Below are 20,644 nucleotides of genomic sequence, written 5' to 3'. Positions count from 1 at the left end.
GTTTAGTGTGTTTGCTACAACCACACCTTGAACCCGCATGACTCAACTTAGCCAAAACTAAGAGTCATATGATAATATATCTGCATTGTTTCACTGTGGCAGTTTTTATGAACCTGCACGTATACATGCATGCATTCATGTGAGTATATTTGCGTATGAATATGCATATGTAGTCATCAATATTCAGTTTAGATTATAGGTCTTGTGTACATTCTATTTTGCACTTCATATGAACGGATAGAGAGAGAGGTTTAAAGCCAAATAAACTTCATCACTCATCATGCCACATTGACACGTATGCTTTTATTTGACAATACACAGATCATTTAAATGTTGGCAGGGTTTTTTCTTCTGGCCAGTTAGATCATAAGAGCGACTTGTACAATTATGGGACACATGAAACCAAGGAAGGCCAAAGAAGAGGGTGGCAAACTGCACTGGAAGCTTGTTTACCTTCAGATGCTGAGCATACATCATAAAACTATCAGAGTAATAATAGAGGAGCGGCATGAACATCAAGGCAACTTCGATTACACCGCAAGGATAAAAATAAGGCACCCTCTGACAACCGCTCAACTCTTCTGACAAGCAGGGATTCAGGAAAAAAACAGAATAAATACAATGGAGAGCTCACACAAATGTTTGAACAATGTTAATACTAATTGTGCTTATGAATGTTTGCAACACACTAACAGTATGTACAGTATGAGTGTATGAAATAGCATGTATAGTGTGTTGTCTCTGGACAGTTGCTGTATGAGGTCTGAACAATACAAATATGTCAAACCAACAAGCATGTTGTGCATATTTACTCTTACTAGTTACCATACCTTAAAGCCCACAGTACTATCATTTACATTGACGTATCCATATCACTGCAGTGATGCATTCGATCTAAATACAATTTAAATTCACAGCACAAATACAGTAACACTGAGGGAAAGACCCTTAGAGTTGTGGGTAGGTAGGTGTTATTTTAAATACAACGGCACCCTTGGGAAATATCAACCTAGAAAGCAATGGCACCTAGTGGTTATGTAGATTGCTACAAGTACGTTCCATTTACATAAACATTTTTGAGCACGAAACACAACTGAAAGACAAACAATAAACAATAAATGCAGAGAAATGTTTAAACAGGGTTAGGGTTACAAGTGTGGTGTCTATTCTACACAGGATGGAGCAATGACTCAGCTGTATTCTGTATGTTCCATTTATTCAATTGGTCCTTGACGTCTATTTTAAATTTATTCTAAGTTAAAGTAAGCACGCAGGAACTAGTGATGTTTAACAGGGCTCTTGCTTTCCAGTGTGTGAATGAGTTCATTGATCTCAGAGCAAGCTGCACAAATCAGCCACAATACAGGGACAAGCTGAACAAACACCTTTCCAAATGCACTTTCACAGGTTTTTGTCACTTGTACCTGATATTTATCTTACATATGCACAGTTTAGCTTATGCGTACAACATGTTTTCAAATATCCATACTTTATAAAGATTGACAAAAATGGGTCACACATTAGACACAGGTGTGCTGAGGCCATTTAGGCATCGGACCTCCTGACCTGCTTGGTGAGTCAGGTCACGTGTGAACTTGACTGTGGTTTAAATCTCAAAGCAACTTTGGCAGAGGAAAAAAAATGATGTAATTCCAGTCTTGGCATGTTTCCAAAGGATAAATTCCAGTTAAACGACGAGTCTGAGAGCAAATGAATGAGGAAGTTCTAATCAAGACAAAACCACAGTGTCGAGTTTTAGCTGGCAGTTACCTCATGTAGTGAGCACATTCAAAACCAGTGCGTGAAACTCCTCAAACAAAATATGAAACACTGTGCTGTAAGCAGAGCTGTGGAAACTACACATACAAATACAGTCTTAATAATGATTGAGTAAGGGGATCTAAACATCTTTATGCTTAGGGGAATTAAGTATCCACTAAGTTATAGAAAGATTAACATGCTAACATGAATCATGACATTTCCCTTTTCCCATTCCACATCTACCACTGCATTAACAGTGGACAAAACATGAACCTTTGCATTGAAAGTTAATGAGCAAATACAAATATTACACTTCAATAAAATGACACAATAGCTAACTTAAAAAATTCTGATTGATGGGAAAAAAAAGTCTTCAGTTTCTTGACACTTAACTCAGTGCTATACTGTACTTAGCGAATCACCACAGTGCAGAACCGAAGGGGCCCTGCGGTGCTGCCCTGGGGTACACCTGCCCTCTGGCTGGGGGCTGAGGTCCCAGCACAGGAGGAGGGGCGTCGCTAGGTCTCTATGCCGATGGTGACTGGATGTGGCAGTCACCATCCTTCAGTTGGTCCCCGTCCCTTCATTTCAGCTCGTCTTCTGCGGTTCAACGTGCAATGTGGGCCACATGCCACATAGAAACTGAACACATTGAGACATTGAGGATTTGAGGTTAGGCTGTGGAACTTTCGTCTTTATTGGAAAACACCTACAACGGAAATATCTCAGAATAAAATAATAAACATACCTTTACTTTTGGTCTGTGCTTGAGGTAGGTTGACCTGATCTGGAGGCTAAAAAGGACAGAAACATTTCCATATTCACAAACGTGCTTCATTACATCATAACGCACTGCAGCTACAATATGCCAGAGTAAGAGAAGCGGTGTGGAGCGGGCTCACCTGAGAAGTATGTGCAGGTAGGAGCCCAGGCCTGTGAAGATGTGCCACCAGGCGTGGAACTGTGTTACTACTCCAACACCAGAGGGCAGCGATTGTCTAGTGGCTCTAAGAGACGAAGAACATGTTGGTGATTCAGAGGCGCATAGAGAGTGTGTGAGACTGTTCTGCCGCACACACATGCTGTTAGATAGCACATCATTATTGACACATCAAATCTGTTCAAATCAAATTTACAAATACAGAACAGTTAGCATTTTACTAGAGTGAGAACATAAATATTGATATTCCACAATCCATTTGCCGTATTTCTGAGCATTGCCATCAAGTGGAGTTTGCCTGATCCGTCCTTCAGATGAGGAAAAAGGCTTTTCAACAATATGACTGAGTGTTAAGGTCATCACTGTCAGAAAGGAGAAGCGGGTGATTGGCTCAGGGGAATGAATCGCAAACACGTGTCGGTAACGCTTCCTCAACTGCTCACCGTAATGAGTCGCAGAAGATGTTATCAATGTTCCAAAGCAGGAACCCTAGCAGGAAGATGCCTAAGGAGGTGTAACACAGCACTCGGAGCCAGGGGTACACCCTAAAGAGGAAGGACAACAAGCAGTTTGTTATGTACTGCACAGAAGTAACAACACTTTCCTGGGGAATGGTAATGAATCCAAACTTACCATGTAACTATGAAGATGGAGCGCAACACCAGGAAAGCTACAAGCACGCCGTACATCACCTAGGTGCGGAAGACACAAAGCTGATAAATGAAATCAGGACAAATGATCATCACTACAACTCCCAACAGGATGCCTTTTGTTATTGTAATTCTGAGATATTTGATACTTTTTAAACACACAGGGGTATTCTGTGACAATATATAAAGCAAGCAGCATTTTGTCTGTTACTTCATCTTTTCATCTATTATTGTTATTTCCCAGCGTAGCGAGCATGTGGGAGCGCTGTCAAAGGTGTAGAACTTATGGGGGAAACCCTCAGAAATCCAATGAGTAAAGCAAAGATCCCTGAACCGCCCTCATCTTTACATCAACACATCCGACGAGGAAGCTACGGACACCATAGAGTTGAATCAGTTCCTTCCTGAGCTCAGAATTCTAAACACCCAGGCTGACGCTGCAACTCTGGATTCAACACTTTCTCCTGCAGAATTCCACTCCTCAGTCAGAGCTCTTCAATCTCATACAGCTCCAGGCCCCAGTGGATTTCGTATAGAGTTCTTGAAGGAATCCATTGTTAAACTGGCACCTTTACTCTTGTTGGCGCTTAGAGGATGCCTGGAGGACGCTTCACTTCCCCCCGCTCTGACTCAGGCTTCACTCGCTGTTTTCTTAAAGAAAGACAAACCCCACCGCCTGTGGCTCAGATAGACCTCGGTCTTTGTTAAACACAGACGTTAGTTGGCTAAAATCATTGCGCCTCACTTGGAAAGGGTTTTGCTGAGTATTATTTCAAAGGACCAAAACAGCTTCATTAGCGACTTGTTGCCATTTCATTTCAGTCTTCCACTCTCCTTAAAGGTCTTATTCACAATGGTGTTGAATATTGAGTATCAGTGTGCACAGATGACTTGGTGCTCTACTTTACTGACCCTATCCTGTATATCGAGTCTCCCTGCTGTCCATTTTGAATACTTTTAGAATTATTCTGGGTATAAGACAAACCTTTTGAAAAGTAAATATTAACCCCATTAACACAATACATTTGCAGCTTCCTCTTTACTCTCAATAGCTTGGGGTTGAACTATCGTGGCATCAATGTGACACATATATACATACCAACTTTACGCTGCTCATCACAATGACTGTGGTGCCGAGATTTATTTTCTTCTTTTATTTCCAAACATTTATTCGACTTCTAAAGAAGACAAATCATGCTAAAGAGTGTGTCTTCATCCATGATTGTGCAGCTGCCCAATGAGAACAGACCTGATCTATTATACCTACAGCACTTTTTTTCACAGTAGTGGTTTTACATTTGCTGCTTTACAAATCCACAGGGAGTTGGCAGAGCAAAGCACACGACCTTGTGTCGTCAATTAATCACTATTTAAATAGATTAGAAGATTATACAGCCAGACATAGTTTGAGTCTACATGTGTGTTGAGTGTCTCCAGCAGGGAATCACCATGGAGCAGTGACATCAAGTCAATAAACCAGTTCCAGAGTCAACAGTCAGAAGCAGCTTCTTACATTGTTCTTACAGTTGCAAAGCAACACACACACACACTGTAACTTTACTCTTTCAAACACAAATACAGGGTTTATGCTTTCTAGCTTATAGCTGCTTAAGGCTACGAGATTCTTCTTCTCGGCAACAAACAGGCGTAGGCACAGTGCAGCACATTGATAAACTGATCACCAATTCACAGAACAATACTGTGCAGCGGTGCTTTAACATGAACTGCAGCTTTGTGTTTAACAAGACGTACAAGCCAAATCAGTCGTTAGATGCTGTGTCGGCAAGCCCAGTGTTTACACAAGACCAGAGTGACTTTTGATACGCTGAGCCCTAAGAACAAACAGAGTGTGACGTGTTGCACTCCCTTACCTGGTGGAACACCGGCTCCTTCCACTGTAGGTACACCTGCAAACACAACCAGGAAGAAGTTAAGAATGTGTTCATGATTTCACACTTTGTTGGCAGTGTGCTTGAGCTAAGACTATCTCAACACTGAGGACAAATACTCACCACGGTGACGGATACACTGAAGATCAATAATAAGGTGATGGTAAATAAACTGATGTTGTTCTCCTGTTTGAAGCATTCATATCTGAAATCCAAATCAAAGTTCTCACTTATGAATATGTCCAGATTAAATTAAAAGGCATACTGTCATTATAAAGGACACAAAGCAAAGTCAGTCGAAGTTGAAGTAAATGGAGAGAGACCCATTGGCTCAAACAGCTCCACACACACACAGATACAGTCCAAAACCACAGTTATAATGGATCCAGTGACCGGTGAGTGATTGGCTGGTTCATTTTTAAAGCTCTGATCATGCTCGGTTTGCTCCCAGAGGCTATCAGTCCTAACAGTTGCTTTTGAAAGTCCTTCAGCAGCAATAACTCCATACGGCTGAGACACTTACAGACAGTAGACGAATACACAGGTGCTGTAGATCATTGGCAACTCATCCAGCAACTACAAATGACAACACAGACACAGAAAATGCATATTAACACATCACTCTAAAAGGACATTGTTCCATATTCCCCAGAGCAAGTGTGGCTGATTTATGCGCTCTCGGGAAAAACAAAGGTGGACACTGAAAAACAGTCGCCCTTATTATTTACACCCTTTCTGCTGACAGTCGGTTTTCTGTCCAACTGTAACTGAGCTCACCTGCATCTCATACAGCAGCGTCATGTGGAAGCACCACGACCCGACACCAACAGCTGGGGAACACACAGACAAGCCCACAAATCATTGAGAGTCAAGGTCGGGGGACACACTCACACTCACACACACAGCACAGGATTATGGGACGGTTTCCAGCAGTAAAGGCAGCTGTTTGGTTGTGTTACTGCATGTTGCAAACTAACATTCTGTGCCGATGCAACCAGTTCATCAGCCCGATCACAGAACCTACTCCTTTGAAGCTTGTGGTGTTCAGTTTTGTTAAGGCAATTTCTGAGGCTGTGGTTTGTGTTGGATTCCATGAGTGAAAAGGCTTTCAAACAAATGGGACAAATGTGGACAAACCATTAGACACACCTTTCAAACTAATGTAGTCCTGCGTGCGGCTGACTGCGTTCTCAGCAATTTGTGACAGAGTTTAAAGCAACCCTCCAGAGAATTGACAGAATTTTGCGATTTTAAGGTTCTTTAGGTCGCAACTAGGTCACTATCAGCGTTCTGGAGATCGTTCACTTACCAGGTGCCAATGGAATACTTTAGTAACTTCCAAGTGCCTCACATCCCAATAATGTAAAGACACCTGAGAGAATTTATGCGAGAATAAAACATAAATGATTTTCACAAGGCCTTACCGACATGGTAGCGTGACCCTGATCTATTTGTGAATCCAGAAGGTACATTTAGCTTTTATTGTTTTGATTAACTTCTATGTTCTCGCTATTGAAGAATGAGCAACATGGATCCATAGCGGTTCAATCTACAGACTACAGACCCGGTAAGCGAACGCCACATAGGCATATCCGGAATTCTGCAACAATGTGAGTGACCTAGTTTTGAAATTTTTGTAACATCGCTTCAATGCTTCGCTCACACACTGTTTTTGTTTTATTGAAGCAGACATTGTACATGACATTGTGCATACAGGTGTAGGATATTTTGGAGATCATTTTTTTTATATAGAAAGAGGGGAAAGAGGAGAGAGAGAGACGGAGAAGGGAGGAAGGTTGTGTTATCCCTACTATTGTTGTTGAACTTTATACATAGACCCTGAGTACGAGTGGACTGGAGTTGCAATGATGTCATAGGGTACATACAGAACTTACAGGATGATGTCAAACAGCAATGTAGGCTAGTACAAATCGCATCATAGGTTGTGATAGAGAGAGAGAGAGAGATAGGGGAGAAACAAACAGGAAAGTAAAGAGAGAGGACGTCCTATCTCGAAACCCCCCCAACCCCACAGTCACACAACCCCGCATTCACACAACACTGTCCTGGACTGCCTGAAATGCAAAATAAAATAAAAATAAACTCTGACACACTGCTGATAAAAACAGAACACGATCAGTTTCATAAAGTGATTCCTTTTTGCTTTGTTGTTGTATTAGTTTGCACTAGTTTCAATAATAACCTGGAAACTGTGGGTGTATGCAATATGTGCAAGTACATGTCTATCTTGTATGTTATTACATTAAGATAAATCTCCCTCAGTATTCTCACGGACACAGAGCCACAGGCTTTGTTGTGTCTTAAGACTAACCTGCCAAACCCAGGAAGGCGCAGATGTAGCGAAACTCAAGGCCGTCTCTGAATGTCTGGATGGCCCCATAGATGGGAGGAAGGATCATAATAAGGTTGCTGACTGTGTTCCCTGTAAAACAAAACAACAGAGAGAAACACGGCATGATGACGAGTGGGTGACATGATTTATGATTCAGGACTGATGATGCAGTAATATAGGGAATCCAATCACAAAGGACAAACTGAATGATAGATGGATTACAGAGAATAAATGCACATTATCTGACTTCTATTCACCTCTATGCTGCTGATCTAAGTCGTTGTTCTGTTCTTTAGATTATTTGTACTGTTCTCATATTTCTGATGTTATTGGAGAGAAAAGGACAAGAAAAATCCATTCACTGCACCCTGAATTTAACAGAGGGTGTAATGACGAGGTCACTCATGAGAAATGTGACACCGGGAAGGAAAGGAAAGAACCTTTCAGCACATGACCCTCATCCACTCCTCTGGCAGTGTTTGTGTATGTAAACATCTCTCCCTGCATGTTGTAAATACAAATATGCGGTCAGTGTGCTTTCGCTGCCTCGCTTCTTTGACACACAGATGGCACATCACACCAACAAAGAACATGAGAGCACAGAACTTTGACTGAACCAAAACAGAATCCGATAACCCCCGACCACATGCATCTGTGGCTGTATATCCAAGCATGCACCGGCCAGAGAGGCAGAGAGGCAGAGAGGCAGAGAGACAGGCCACACCCTGACTCGCTCTCCACTCTATCACAATCTCTGCCATAGAAAAGGACAAAGACAAATTCATTCTTTCCATTTCACCTAACCAACACGTCTTTGGACTGTGGGAGGAAACCGCCGCATGCAAACTTCAAAAAGCCCAGTTCAGTGATCCAGCATGGCCAAGCACTGATCCACTGTGCCACATAATCAACATGACTCTTCCCCTTTATCGTGAGGCGTCTGATAAAAGTCAAGGCCTCTGCAGAAGAGTCCTTGGAGAGACCATTGTAGACTTTGGTTTCTGATAAAAACGGAGAAGAAGACACGTGTCAAGGATTCTACGGCATGTCAGTATTTTATTTTGTTACTTGTCAATGACATTCACTTGTAAACATGTGACTGTGACAAGATGCTTATCTCCTACAGCTGCTATTACTACTTTCTACATCATGAACTCTGTGATTGCGGGATAGTAGATCCAAAGGCTACAGCATATTTGCCAATTTCATGCCCGAAAAAGTACAGATCTATTTTCCCGTCACCACTGCAGTCTCCCAACAGTCCCTGCTTGAAGTCCTTATTGTCACCGTGTTCTGATGTTTTACGCAGGGGAATTAAAAAACAAAACATCAAATGAGCTTTAAAATCACGTTGGCATCTCTGTTACACATGAACAATGCCAAATTCCATCCATTGTAGCCTGAATCACCATTTAAATGTCAAACAATTCTGTCCCATTAGTCTGTGACTGAAAACAAGCATCTAACCCAGCCAGCGTGCGGTTGCCCGGACAAACAATGCTTAGACTCAAAGACATTTTGCACTCAGATCAGTGCCAAAGTTTGAACAATAGGAACGTGTAATGAAAGCTGCAGGAGGCCTGGTTCAGATCTAATATTGACCATGAAGGCGTTGTGTAGAATAGCAGAACAGAAAGCGTCCTCTCACTCAACTTTGACCCACTTGGCACGAGTCCACGATGGACTAACTGGCACCTAAGTACTTTGAACAAGAGCAAGACTGTAAACACGGTTTAAGAAACACACATTTAGTAAAGAATGACACTACCGAGAGGTAGTTACTTATCATAGGTGTGTGTGTGAGTGTGAGTGGTTGGGATTAGCATGTGTACAGAATAAATGAAATGGGCGCATTTCAATTATTATGAGTACTTAATAATCATAGGCTCAATCAAAATAGACCCTAGAGGTGCCTAGTTCAGATCTGAGAGGCTAAACTGGGGTGGAGAACTTGCAGCAACGATTGAATAATTCAAAGAAAGCACATATTGATGAACGTAAATCTGCGTTGACGTCATTCCTGCATGAAATCTCACTGGTATTCCTGAGGAACCAGTTTTTATCATTTGACGAAGGAATGAGGCACCTTGATATTATCTTAAGAGAAGTTAATCGAGTTCCACGTGTGTGAATGATCGTTGCACCTCACGTAAAACAGTGTTATTAACGAGGTGTGTTAAATTGGCTCACACGAACGACAGAATACAGTAACGTGACTGGACCTACATGCAAAACAGCCCGAGTGGAAACATGTTGACAGCGATAACAGACCTGCTTTCATTTTCATTATTTACATTCCGAGTCGGTCAAAGGCCGTTCATACCACGAGGAAGATTCTAAAATGACTTTAAATGATTAACAAGATAACATATATTAACTCGTGTTCAAGCCGCTGCAGTCGCTGCTTCATGTTTAGTCACTGTACACACACGTACGGAGCTCCTCTCGGTACAACTGGCCGGAATTCGCTGTTTCGTTTGCAAATGTAGTATTTGTGCTTTACTTACAGTATTCCGCGATGTAGAAGGACACGACATAATTTTCTTCGCACCAGTCCAGCGTTGAAGTCGGTCGCCCCCAGTATCCTTGCCTGTCCAACGAGGGAGCCATGATGGAAGAGGAGGAGGTTGTGGCTGCTAACGGGCTTGTAGTCCCATCACAGCGCGAGCCCCTCCCTCACCGCGAGCTCACAGATAACAACACACGTAATTTTTTCAAAAAAAAAGAAAAGAAAATTATTATTAGAGTACAGTTTAGTTTATATACAGTATATGACAATGCTGAATGTAGGATTTGGTCTACAAGGAAAAATAATTTAAACAATTAATTGAGATTGTAGAATTAAATTGGGAATAACAATAACAACTATTAGTAGTAGTAGTAGTAGGAGTATTAGTAATAGTATTATTATTATTAGTAGCAGTAGCAGTAGTATTAGTTTTATAATCATAATCCGTATAGATTATTGCAGTTTAACAAGCATGTACATTCCCATGTCTGCTACTTCAAGGACGAGTGGAACAGTTTCAGATTCCCTCTAGGTGGCGGTAGAGACTGAAGGAACCGGTAATAACAGCAGGCCTTGTAATAATTGTTGATAACGTAGTAAAACGGAGTTTGTCATCATTTTTCTCTCCATTTCTGTTTGCTGTGCTTGTACTACTTTTCTTCCAAATAAAACTGCCTTTATCTTTTTAACCAAATGATGTGTAGCAGTTTCCATTGTTAATATACAGACATACAACATGTTTTATGTTGCAAATGTTGTGACTAATGATTACCAGAACACAGATCAGTTTCCTTTTTATTTTATTTTATCATTTTATTTTGCATTTCAGGCAGTCCAGGACGGGGTTGTGTGGGGTTTCTGGATCTTTTCTTTCCTGTTTGTTTCTCCCCTATCTCTCTCTCTCTCTCTCTCTCTCTCTATCACAACCTATGATGCAATTTGTACTAGCCTACATTGCTGTTTGACATCATCCTGTAAGTTCTGTATGTACCCTTTGACATCATTGCAACTCCAGTCCACTTGTACTCTACCTCAGGGTCTACATATAAAGTTCAACAACAATAGTAGGGATAACACAACCTTCCTCCCTTCTCTCTATCTCTCTCTCCTCTTTCCCCTCTTTCTATATAAAAAATGATCTCCGAAATATCCTACACCTGTATGTACAATGTCATGTACAATGTCTGCTTAAAACAAATTGCAAAAAAAGAAGAAGCAAATGTGACTATCAACAAGTGCTTTGCTTGTCAAACTAAAGCATCATCTATGCAAATTCACCAAGCTTTCATATAAGTCTAATGCTTTGATTTTAGGAATGACATGGTGACCAAGTGAACCACCATCAATGCAATCCTATGTTCCCTACTGAGGTTGAACAGGTGTGGAAGGTTATAAATCAGAGTAGGAGTCACAAACAAATGACCCAGCAGGAATATTCTCATGCTGTTCCAATGGAAACCCCCACTGGTTGAGGGTTGACCTCACCAGAACTGCCCAGGGCACAACAAACAGAACAAACAGGCAAACTGCCAAAACAAGAGGCAGTTAACACAAACAGGTAACACAAACAGATACTTCAGCATCCAATATGAAACATTTATGAACACACAAATTGTTTGTTTTTGTCTTTTATTGTAAAAACTGGAAACAGTCCAAATACTCTCCCATTTTCTTCAGTGTATTATTTAGTGGTGTGTTACCAAGCCAATGAGCAATGTAGCCTCTTGATCAAAGAATTCTATGCTTGAGGTGGCACGTAGTGTAAAGCAGGAGTTCAATCTTTGTGAAAATCCTACAGCTTTACAAATTAAATAACTATTACAACAATTGTTAAGACATGATCACAACAACAACAATATTTGTACAGGCATGTGTTCATGTTCATTATATGTGATGAAAGTAGAGCACCCATCATGTGATCTGACAAATAAGCCACATAGTGACAACAAAGATGTCAAGATGGAAACGAGGGTTGTACACAATGCTTTGCTTACTCAAATGACACATGACAAAATGTTTTGAAAAAAAAAAAAGTTTTTGGAATGCTTTTGGTAAGAGGCAAAGGAATGTGCTTGAGGGATATCAAATATAGAATTTCGTATTTCTCTTATTGCAGTAGGAAACACACTTACACAAATAGACACTGTCAAACAATCAGTTAAACTCTGGAATACAGTGTTTACAATTCATCTCTCATCTTGTCACCCTTTGGCCTCACCATTCTGCCAATGAACAGGATGGAGTTTGTCTTCTGGTCCTTCACTAAGAAGACGAACGGGTGGTCGGCATAGAAGAGCTTTGGGCTTTTCATCTGTTCCGTGCCAAAGACGGTGATGTCCATGGGGTTCCCATGGGTGTCCCATTCCAGAGCGGAAGCGTGGAACAAGCTGGACAGATACAGATCCTTCTTTCCAGAGATTTTGGAAAAATCAGCCTTGCTTTTGTCCGTGGCCTCTTTAAGACCCAGCTGCCCGAGGTGTTTCTGAAAAGAAACAGAGACAGAAGTGTGAGAGGATGTCGGTGTAACACTAGCAATCATCACAGGGACCTCTCGCTTCTTTTACCTGCAGGTTGTGGCTGACTTCCATGCTGACTTTAGGCAGAGACACAGCCACGGCTGTCTGCTGCAGCTTGCTCATCCACGTATCAAGCTGCTTCTTGCTGAGCAGCTTTTCCAGCCTCTCCAAAGGTTCCACATGACTTGGCATGATGAACACCATACTGGATTTCTTATGAGCCAGAGGCATGCTTAGGATGGACAGCTTATTGGTTGGGTCAACATAGAAGCCATAGAGACCTTCGGAAAGAAATCACAAGGAATTACAAATTGTATACGTAGTATATATGAACAGTACAGCTTACAATCTAATTTTGGGAATCACATCAATCTCACAATACAACTCCTCTTTCAATACAAGAATCTGTGAAATGAGTAAAAGTGTAAGTAAATTAAACCTAAATATCCTTATAGAGAAATGCTGTATGTCCCCTGCATTGAAACCATCCTGCAGCCACAACGCAGTACAAACCTCACATCTACAGCTTGTTGCCTTGGCCATGATGTCTTGAGTGATGGCAGGAGTACATTATTTACCTAATGCACATGTTGTTTTCTGATGCTAGTAGAAACCCTCGACCACACAGAAAGGAGCAGTTTTGGTAACAGTAATGTTGCTTGTTATAGTTTTGCTCATGAGTCTATTACCAGTTCTTGTTTCGGCCCACCTGTGCGGTGCATCATCTGTACTGAAACAGTGAAGCCACGGGAGACCATGAATCCACGGTTGTCCACCATCTGATGATGGAACTGCTCGTCCCAGTGTGCTGTGTGTAAAATAAATAAAAATGTCATAAGGTTTCAAAAGAGTAATATACATATGGATGTTTGAAATGCACTTACGTTTGAAAAACATAGCATTAACGATCATCGCCCCGTCTGTCTTTTCCACGTCCTTGGTGACCTCAGGCAGTTTGCCATCAGTGGACTTCGCCGCCCACTCATTGATGGAGTTCACAGCGCTCTTCTTATCTTTAAAGTTGATCTTGGAGGGATCACAGTTGTAGTGCTTTTTGCTACTCTTGACAAATGCATCCACAAAGTTGATGGAGCTGGGTCCATACAGGCGGTTGCTGATCTTCCAGGTGACATTGCGGACTTTGGGGTCGCTCACCTCAGTCAGGAGTTCGGCCAAACCGGAATGAAGCTGCTCATCTTTAACTTTAGCCGCATCCAGAATGGTCTTTACCTGAGCGGCGGTGTTGGCTTTGCCCCCGAGGGCCACCAGACCCAGAGAAGAGGCCACCACCACTGGGGAGATGAGGATGTTCTCTGTGTCCTTCTCCTTGGCCATGTTTTTGTAGAGACTGAAAGCCAAGTTGGGGCTGTTGTCAGCCAGGATGGTGGCGTAGCTACTGAGGACCTTGTCTGGTGAGGCAGATGTGGCAGCTGAGGCTGCAGTGGCCAGGAGGACCATGGCTGCCAGGTAAGCCACCCACATCCTCTGATTGTAGTCAGTGAAAACCTACAGAAAGACACAAGGACGCAACAAGTGATTGTTAACATAAAGTTGTGATCCATGAAAATGAGACAAAATCACTAAATCACTAATGTTTGTTCTTGAATCCTAAATGCAATAGGCCTGGTTGTCTTTCTAATCTAAAGTAGGTCGCTCATACCACTCAAATCAGACTCCTCCATGTAGACAGAACTCCTACATAAGAGCCACGTAGGCAGCAGGAAGTAGAGTGTCTAAAGCCAAGATACTGGCTAGCTGCTTGGAAGTATTTGGAGTCAGCAGGAAAAACAGTGAAGACACCAAACTCTCTTTTAGAAATGATAAAATTAAATCTCACTCTGACTGTTGCTGATTGGTCCATTGTGGTCTTTTCCACACGCTGACACACATACACACTCTTGAAACACCGTCTGCTGGATTATCTGCATCAATAATCTCAACCTCGTCTGACATTTTCAGCAGTATCATGGGCATGTTGTCACAGGCTCACAAAGTTGCAAAGCCAATACAGAGGCATGAACTAAATATACTTAAAAACATAGCACAGCGCACACAGTATAATTTATGTGATCTATAGTAAATAGAATCTGAATTGCAAGTTTATAAGTGACTTTGTAACTCACTTACAAACGTATATTCTGTCTCTTTAAGTGTGAAATGCCCCAGTGAGTCACACTGTTAAATGTAGTTTGTGGTACCTTTAAAACCTTTGAAATGTTTTGTGAATGATCCCTTCATTTCAGCATGAGACTATATGAATGTGGTTGTGTTGTGTTCTGACATATACATTTGCGAAATGAGTCTGGTGTCATGTATTAAAGGAAAGATAGTTCATCTCATTGACATGTGAGGCTTGTGTTCGGATGAAAGATGAGTCAAGACAGGCCCATGTCCAGTTTCAGTGCATGAGTTGGCTGTGAAAGTCTTAGTTTGTGTGAGTGTGAACTGTGCTGTTGTGCATTAGTGTAAACTGTAGACAAAGAGAAGAAGGGAGTTCCTGTCTCAGACAAAAGAAGGTCAGAAGTTGAAGTCAAACTCCTTGATGTCTGAGTTCCTGTGCGTTTAACATTATGTGCAACATGCCTTTACAGTTCTACTACTTTTCCATACTTTTCAAACTTCGTCGACAACTAAGATGAAGAGCACATCCCAAACCTTCAATGTGTTGTCAATAGTCTTAACCACATATCTAAACTCAAAGAATGAGTGGACTTTTTTCGCATGCCTGGGCATTTCCCACTCTCCCATCCCCCCTAGTACCAACACTTCTCTCTTACCTTATTAGGCTCTCTCAGCAATACAACAAGTTAGACTTCCTCACTCTGCCTCCAAATAGATCTTCCAGCACTGTTCTGCTACAGAACAATCTGATTTGTTTCTCTTTTCTGATCGTCGGGAAACAGGAGAATGTCAGAGAACAGCATAAATGTTCATGCCTGGTTTTGAAAGAGGAAAATCTCTGCACTGCATTCTCCAGCCCAGTCCCGCCCAGTTTATCCAGGGGCGATGGCAAAAGAATCCTCCCCACCAACAGCCCATCGCCAGGTCCTAAAGCCTGAAATTGTAGCCCTCTTCAGCATTCAAATGCCTATTTTACCCACAGGCCTGTAATAAATCCTCCCTTTGTTCAGTATCTTACTATATGCAAGTCCCATTATGATTCTTTCTTAACCTTAAATAGATCTTAAATTAGCTCTGTGAAGCTGGTGCATGCTGGATCTCGTCTTGCAGATACAGTTCATAAATTCATGTTTAAATTCTTACACTCATGAGAGACACCACAGCAAAAGACAGTAGCAGTAGTCGGATATAGCATTTGTTGTCTCAGTGCTGTGTGTACTTCCCTTCCCCACCCTTTTTTTTTTTTCCAGAGCTACCAGTCACATCTGAGACAGTAGAGGAAGCGGGAGGCCACTTGATCCATTAAGTAACGTTTGGAATTCAACAGGATGCTTGTCGTGGGGGTAATGTAAACTCCAGGTGTTTGTTGAAACCGCCACCGTCCATCTGATCCCAACATGAACAAACCGCGACATGTCTGCTACATGTCTGCGCTTTGATGTTGCATTAACAAGTGCGATACTTCTCCTGTCTGTCACCAATCAGTCTACGGCTATGACATGTTGGAAGACAGAGTGCAACAGTTTCATTAAACCTGCTCAGAGCACTTGATCGAAGCAGTCTCCGAATTGTTCCTCATGAAGGTAGAGCACAGAGAGACATCACATGATTATCTCTCACACATTCTCTCTGATCCATGTCTGACTGCTCTCATTGTCTCATGCCTGTGTGTTATCGACTGAAGGTTTACAGTCACGGCAGCACCAAAGGGAAAGAGACTTGTTTTGTATGTATACTTATTATCATTTCATGCTGCAGCTGTTTATGTGATAATAGCAAATACTCTCCTCCTTAATCTAATCTACTGGGTTTGTCCTATTCTGTGTGTAGTCTGAAGTGTGTGTGGGCGTATGGGAACCAAATTACATGAGTTAATTTTTCCCATGAATGCTTCTTTCTCTTCTCCCCTGATGTCATGTGTGTCCTCCCCCTGCATGGGAGTTGCCTCTGTGTTACAAGGAAGGATCAGCAAGCGAATGAGCGGATGCGTGTCCGGCTCCACTGCCCCCGGTTTCAGCTCACTAGCCCTGCACAGCTGCTGTCTTGCAGTATTCCTCATGGGAGAAGCAATCATACAGGCATCCAGCATTCAATCATAACTACATATACAAAGAAGGAAGAATGTCTGATACTTTTGACTTCAGTTTGACCAATTTACACATACACAATGGTTTTTCTGTTTTGTCGATCATATGTGACGGAAAACCATGAGTTTTATGGGGAAATGAATATTTCACTAGGTCACTACTTGGTTTGAGTGAGCTATGAAACTTGACACAAAAGGCTACACGTCAGCAAAGAAATGCTTTTCTATTTTAGACACACACACACACACACACACACACACACACACACACACACACACACACACACACACACACACACACACACACACACACACAAACACACTTATAAAAACTTATAAAAAGTTGCAAAAAGAGGATTCAAGAGCTCCAACGGTAACAGGCGCCCTCTGGTGTAGAAATAGTGACTCGCAACCAAGCCGTTGAATGAACTCCCTCAACCACTAGAGGTCGACAAACAGCTAACTAAGAAACACCATGCTAAAATTATTCAGTTATTATTCTGAGTAGTATTGCTACTCATACTATTGCTACTATTATCTAAGTCACTAGTATCTTAACCACAGCTACTTCCACTATGTATGGATGTATATATATGTTGGTGTAATTACTTATAAAAAAATAAAAAAATAAATTACATGAATAAATTAAAGTCCTCGGGGATCCACCCCTTATTTAAAAGTGGAAAAAGGATTGCAGATAATTGACCTAAGCCTCAAAGATTCACCATAAATCTTAATTATAAATTAAAATTATCAAATTAATTAATTGATTAGTTAAATGGGAATCATTTAAAGTAGATAAATTAATTATAGATATGCTGTAGTACCAGTAGTTATACTGGTACACACACACACACACACACACACACACACACACACACACACATACACACCAGTAGTTCTACTGGTACTACAGCATATACTACAGTTTATATATATAGTGGCACTAGCTGAATATATACTGCTTTTTGTTCACAACCATATACTTCCGTATATACTAATACATAATGACTGTCATCATGTTGAGGCTATAATTTGTAAATTAAACTTTGATGTATTGTATTCCAACAATAAACATGCAATAACACAGCTTGAACAAGTACACCCTGGTAATGTTAACATTTTAACTAAACAGCCTCTTCGGGTGTGTTTCCACTTTTCACTTTGAAGCAAGCTTTTGTCAGAGACACCGACAGCACCTGCAAGTTCCAGATGATTTCTCTGTGAGAGACCATTAGAAAGTCACAGCCACAGGTGAACTGAATGAGATTAACAAAATGTGACGTAATCACCCCAAGCCAAGGGTTTATCTCTGACTGTTAGGCCTGGAATAGATCTCCGACAAGGTGTTACTGTTCTCCCTCTTTGCTTGGTGTCAGTAAGAACATGTACTGTATATATGATTAACTATGACTGTAACATATGTATACATTACAGCAAATCACTTCTGTTATCTGAATAGTGAACGTCTCTAAAGTGAAGGAGATTAAGATACTTAGCGGTTTGTTTGATTCTGTATATATTGAGGCTACTGAGGCTCACAAGGGCTTTCCGTGACAGTGCTACAATGTTTTGTAAACAAATCAGACTCTTTCCGAAAGGCGTTCATCAAACAAGATCAAAATTATAATGTAAGTGCTGTGATACAGGCTTGGAAAAAGAGTTGAAATCAAAGCACCAAAAGAAGCAATGTGATATAGGGATGACTAATGTGCCTTGGACTGAAAAATACAGAGGGAAGTTTAATTATACTATTTCTTAACCTCCTTTGAACCTCTAGTAATCACCAGAAACACTTAAAGCCTGCAACATAAATGACATACCTCATAATACCGCTCTCTCTTAGCTATGTCATGTCCTGAACATGACCCTTCTGCCATTTTAATGTACATTATGCAATTTGTTTTTATTGAAGCAGACATTGTACATGACATTGTGCATACAGGTATAGGATATTTTTTCATATAGAAAGAGTGGAAAGAGGAGAGAGAGAGATAGAGAAGGGAGGAAGGTTGTGTTATCCCTACTATTGTTGTTAAACTTTATACATAGACCCTGAGGTAGAGTACAAGTGGACTGGAGTTGCAATGATGTCAAAGGGTACACAGAACTTACAGGATGATGTCAAACAGCAATGTAGGCTAGTACAAATCGCATCATAGGTTGGGATAGAGAGAGAGAGAGATAGGGGAGAAACAAATAGGAAAGAAAAGATCCAGAGAGAGGACATCCCACCCCGAAACACCACCCAACCCCACAGTCACACAACCCCATCCTGGACTGCCTGAAATGCAAAATAAAATGATAAAATAAAATAAAAAGGAACTGATTTGTTCTGGTATTCTCTTTCCCTCTGGTTAAAGCTAAGAAGTTGAAGAACCGAGTTTTAATTGAATTCACAGCGACACTCATCTCTCACTATCTCCTCTTGTCATGCAGTAGTTATTGCCTGTTCCCCTCACATCAACATCAACCTCTCTGATGGCTCTGTTCCATTTAGCTGTGCCAATAAACAGCACTATGTCATCTAAACACACACCCAATTGGTCCACCAAGTCCTGACCAGTCACGTTAAATGACAGGATTTATTTGAATAGTTTGAATCACTAAAATGTTTAGTATGAATTTAAGAGGTTCTCAAGGTCATTTGGATGTTTTTGGTCGTCCATAAAGCAATATCTAGAGACACATTCACACTTGCTGTATAAATTAACAGTTGACGTCCTGCATTATTAAAAATAATGATAAATAAGGAAGAAAACATAAAGATGCCATGAGATAATTAACTTATGGTCATGCAATAGTAATGCTGTCTGGTTGCAAATGATCCTGGTGCAGGTTTTCACAAGCTCTTCCTGTCTATTGATGAAATCGTTGAGCTTCTCTGGCTGACAAAAATCATGGGCAAATCCTTGCTTTGATTGTGCTTTAATGTGTTGTAGGTTAATAATAAATGAAGTGACTGAAGAAGCGACACCAGCAACCCGACTCCACAGACTCCTGTCTGACTACTGTCAGGCCTTGACCTCAGGTCGACCTCTGCCATATCAGGGTGCTGCAGTCACAGCCAATAATATAACCATGCTAATGACTTTTTTATGTCTTTGTGTGCCATTTGTGCTTTAAAATGCATCCAAATGGCTTGATGGATGTCCATGATGTCCTGAAGATCATGTTCCTTTTTGTAATTCAATAATATCACCACAAGATAATTATAGCGTTCCCACTCTTCGATAACAGGGCCACAATTTATTTATCTTGTGGCCTTATTTTTCTATTTCCACACCTCATTTGTACTAACAAGAGATGTCACCTCTCCTCTGCTGTAAAATATTTAGTTCAAAACTCCAAATGCATGACATACATGACATCCTGCTTGGATTAAAATGAATTCCAAAAGTATACATTTGGATGAGATATTTAGTAACAAGAGGACACATTATCACCTTCTTTTTGACATTGCAACATGATGTAAGGCACTACACACATACTCTTGAATTTGCTTCCTTTTGACAACATTCACACTGAAAAACACAGCAAAACACTGAAAACAAGACTCATTCTGTACATCAACAGACATTATTCTTGAGTTATTCTCATGTTTAAAGCTTTCAGACTGATAAATTGTCCTTAAACAGTGTGTGTGTGTGCGCGTGCGCGTGCGCGTGCGTGCGTGCGTGCGTGCGTGCGTGTGCAGCCTACACACAGCCACCTTGCCTCTCAGGTCGTTTCAGCAGAAAGATCATCTCCACTGACCAAAATAACCATTTTGCCTCCGCCGTTTTTTACTCACGCGAGACTTCAAAATACCACGTTAGG

The 20,644-nt window shown here is 41.2% G+C and overlaps 2 protein-coding genes across 2 annotated transcripts; both read right to left on the bottom strand.

The window, feature by feature from the left end:
* Positions 1-359: 359 nt before the first annotated feature.
* acer3 (alkaline ceramidase 3) lies at positions 360-10,241 on the bottom strand. The gene is made up of 11 exons (XM_076161431.1): positions 10,101-10,241; positions 7,573-7,683; positions 6,018-6,070; positions 5,764-5,816; positions 5,364-5,445; positions 5,223-5,258; positions 3,335-3,393; positions 3,145-3,246; positions 2,664-2,768; positions 2,510-2,555; positions 360-2,403 (listed from the first exon to the last, which is right to left on the bottom strand). Exons 1-11 carry the CDS (start codon positions 10,201-10,203, stop codon positions 2,350-2,352), a joined length of 804 nt encoding a protein of 267 aa, XP_076017546.1. The 5' UTR covers positions 10,204-10,241; the 3' UTR covers positions 360-2,349.
* A 1,473-nt stretch (positions 10,242-11,714) lies between these two features.
* On the bottom strand, positions 11,715-15,607 carry serpinh1a (serpin peptidase inhibitor, clade H (heat shock protein 47), member 1a). The gene is made up of 5 exons (XM_076161391.1): positions 15,396-15,607; positions 13,503-14,124; positions 13,328-13,426; positions 12,667-12,899; positions 11,715-12,584 (listed from the first exon to the last, which is right to left on the bottom strand). Exons 2-5 carry the CDS (start codon positions 14,098-14,100, stop codon positions 12,282-12,284), a joined length of 1,233 nt encoding a protein of 410 aa, XP_076017506.1. The 5' UTR covers positions 14,101-14,124; positions 15,396-15,607; the 3' UTR covers positions 11,715-12,281.
* Positions 15,608-20,644: the final 5,037 nt, after the last annotated feature.

Source organism: Genypterus blacodes, unplaced genomic scaffold (genome assembly GCF_046128005.1).
Source record: "Genypterus blacodes isolate CSIRO-AG114 ecotype Tasmania unplaced genomic scaffold, CSIRO-AGI_Gbla_v1 ptg000111l_1, whole genome shotgun sequence".
Classification (NCBI taxonomy): Eukaryota; Metazoa; Chordata; class Actinopteri; order Ophidiiformes; family Ophidiidae; genus Genypterus; species Genypterus blacodes.
The sequence above is the reverse complement of the archived record's forward strand: the minus strand, read 5'-3'. Positions and strand labels throughout refer to the sequence as shown.

Excerpts from the sequence above, each read along its gene's own strand:
- acer3 (XM_076161431.1), bottom strand. The coding sequence starts at position 10,203 with ATGGCTCCCTCGTTGGACAGGCAAGGATACTGGGGGCGACCGACTTCA. Across the intron at positions 3,394-5,222 it reads AGGAGCCGGTGTTCCACCAG|GTGATGTACGGCGTGCTTGT; the intron begins GTAAGGGAGTGC and ends TTCCGCACCTAG. Across the intron at positions 2,556-2,663 it reads TACCTGCACATACTTCTCAG|CCTCCAGATCAGGTCAACCT; the intron begins GTGAGCCCGCTC and ends TGTCCTTTTTAG.
- serpinh1a (XM_076161391.1), bottom strand. The coding sequence starts at position 14,100 with ATGTGGGTGGCTTACCTGGCAGCCATGGTCCTCCTGGCCACTGCAGCC. Across the intron at positions 13,427-13,502 it reads TAATGCTATGTTTTTCAAAC|CACACTGGGACGAGCAGTTC; the intron begins GTAAGTGCATTT and ends TTTTACACACAG. Across the intron at positions 12,900-13,327 it reads ACAGATGATGCACCGCACAG|GTCTCTATGGCTTCTATGTT; the intron begins GTGGGCCGAAAC and ends TTCTTTCCGAAG.